Source organism: Hevea brasiliensis, chromosome 5 (genome assembly GCF_030052815.1).
Source record: "Hevea brasiliensis isolate MT/VB/25A 57/8 chromosome 5, ASM3005281v1, whole genome shotgun sequence".
In the NCBI taxonomy this organism is placed as follows: domain Eukaryota; kingdom Viridiplantae; phylum Streptophyta; class Magnoliopsida; order Malpighiales; family Euphorbiaceae; genus Hevea; species Hevea brasiliensis.
In genome coordinates this window covers 18412038-18414584 of record NC_079497.1, presented here as the reverse complement: position 1 = coordinate 18414584, position 2547 = coordinate 18412038, and the positions used below count along the sequence as shown (strand labels likewise).

Sequence of the window (2547 nt, the reverse complement as noted above, 5' to 3'; positions counted from 1 at the left end):
TTAATAGGCTAATATGAAAACCTTTAATTTTTGGTTATAGTGATTTTTATGAAATCAAATTAAGGTTCAATAAGTTTTATGAAATTAAATTAAGGTTTAATTGTTTTTATAAATATATTTATAAAATTAAGTAATCGCGTATGACATTTACCCTCTTAAACTATTTAAAATTAACATTTAAGTAATCTTATCAAATAATTAATTATTTATTTTTAAATTGATTTATAAGTAAAAAAAAATTAAATAAAAAGTTAAAAGTAAATAGTTAAATTAAATATGCTTTTAGTATTTGATTTGATTTAAAATCAAAAAAAAGCTTTTGGTTTAAAAAAAATTATTTAAAATAAATTAAAAGCTACAAATAAAATACACATATGACTTATGTACTTATTTTAAAATTAAACTAAATAAAAAAATATTATTCTAATATTTTAAAAATATCAATGTTGTCCAATTTTAACATCCAAAATACTTAATTGATATATTTTTTAGTCATTTTGATAAATTAATTTACTTTTAAATACTTTTTAATTAAATACTTAAATTATTTATAATTAATTTTAAGTAAGTTTATTAAATAATTAATTATTTATTTTTAAATTAACTTATAAATTAAAAATATATTCTAAATTAAAACTTAAAAAAATAATTAATCAAATCCAATATTACTCAACGTGAAAAATAATAAAAATTTAGATTTTTAATGTAATAGAAAAAAGTTAAGAGTCAAATAAATTATTATACACTAATGAAATATTCTCTAGAACCGTTAAGTGTGAATTTGAATTTAATTAAAATTAATTATAAAAAATTAACTTAAAAAAAATACATGAACTCAAATGTGAAGAAAAAAAAAAAAACACACACACACCGAATAAGTTCTAACCGACATGAGAGGCTGAGACCACGCCCATTAATTATTATTATTATTATTATTATTATTATTATTATTATTTATCTTCTTCCGAACGCCATTTTGGAGCTACTAACACACGTAGCATCTTGATGCTATGCCTAAGCCATTTTTGTTTTCTATCCACTGCATTTTCCCTACAATTATTGCTCCTACCACACCAATCGCCACCAGCCCAGAATCTCTCCCACTGAGCTTCCAACACGGAAAAAAACAATCCAGAAACAAGAAAACAGAAAGAACTATACTTTTCCTTCGCTTTCATGGAGCACCCACCTAGTTCTATAATTTTCATTTCGCCTGAACCCCCACCCTTCCCTGCACCGCCCAGAAGCGTAGATTTGTCTCCTCTCGAGTTCATTCTTGGTCTCCTCGCTGTTATCACCATCCCTGCCTTGATCTACACCTTCTTTTTCTCTATCAAGTGCCCCCCTAGTCCTTTCAGGAGGCGGCGCTGGACCGATTCTGGGGAATTTCCCGGCATCGATGAGAACCCAGCTGAGAATAAAGAAGCGGTTTCGGATGTCAAGTATCAGAAGGATACCCATGTGAAGGATATTGGAAGCGAGTGTCCAGTTTGCTTGTCTGTTTTCGCTGATGGGGAAGAAGTGAAGCAATTGAGTGTGTGCAAGCATAGCTTCCATGCTTCTTGTATCAATATGTGGTTGAATTCTCATTCTAGTTGTCCTGTTTGTCGAGCTTCTGTTCCTGTTAAACGTCCTAATAATGGGACGTCGACGGCGGTCTCCTCCTCCTCCTCTCGAGCCGATGATCTCCACCGTGGTTTGCCGGATGCTACCTCTTTGGTTTGAGTACAAGATCTAGCTTCTTACTTTAGCTATAGCTTTCTTAAATGGGTATTTAATTTTGCTTGTTCTTGTTCAATTCCTGTTTGTTTTTGCTTACTAAAGAAAGAAAATCAATCTTGATAAGAATTGCATAATTCTTTGCTTGCATATATTCTAGCAATCCACTGATTGTGAATTGTCAATTAAATTAGAAGAATTCAGAAGGATTTTCCCATAAATGACTCCAAGTTGAAGAAAATGGAGGATGAGGTAGGTAGATATTTGATACCTCAAAGACTTATGTAGATCTCCATCATTAATTGAAATGACAAAAATATTAGTACATCAACTAATTTTTCTTTCTTCCTCATCATTGATTCCAATACCAAATTTGAGAAATTTTTACTCATTACCCAGCATTTGGCTGAAATTATTCTTTTGGTGTATGTATTGTAAGACTCACAAAAGCAAATTCCATGTACTTTTTTTTTCCTATAAATTCTATATCCTTTTGAATCTCCTCTTCCTCGTTTTATCTAACACAGCCAACCCCAAAACTAATTATTTAATATGTATTTTGTCTTTCGTTGGGCTATTTAATTCTTTTATTAATTTTTTTATTAATTAATAAATTTTAATATAAATAAAATTATTATTTAATTTCTTTATTTTAATAAAATTAATTAATTAATTTTTATATTTAAAAAAATTTATTATTTAATTTTTTTAATATTAATTAATTAATACATATATTTTAAAAAATATAATATTTTAAATAACATATTCATACATAAAAATGATAATTTTATTGTGTAAATATTAAATTTAAATTTATATTTTTTAAAA

At 27.2% G+C, this 2547-nt stretch overlaps 1 protein-coding gene across 1 annotated transcript; it reads left to right on the top strand.

The window, feature by feature from the left end:
- Positions 1-974: 974 nt before the first annotated feature.
- LOC110662077 (RING-H2 finger protein ATL33) lies at positions 975-1856 on the top strand. The gene has a single exon (XM_021820948.2). The coding sequence runs from the start codon at positions 1177-1179 to the stop codon at positions 1723-1725; it is 549 nt and encodes a 182-aa protein (XP_021676640.2). The 5' UTR covers positions 975-1176; the 3' UTR covers positions 1726-1856.
- Positions 1857-2547: the final 691 nt, after the last annotated feature.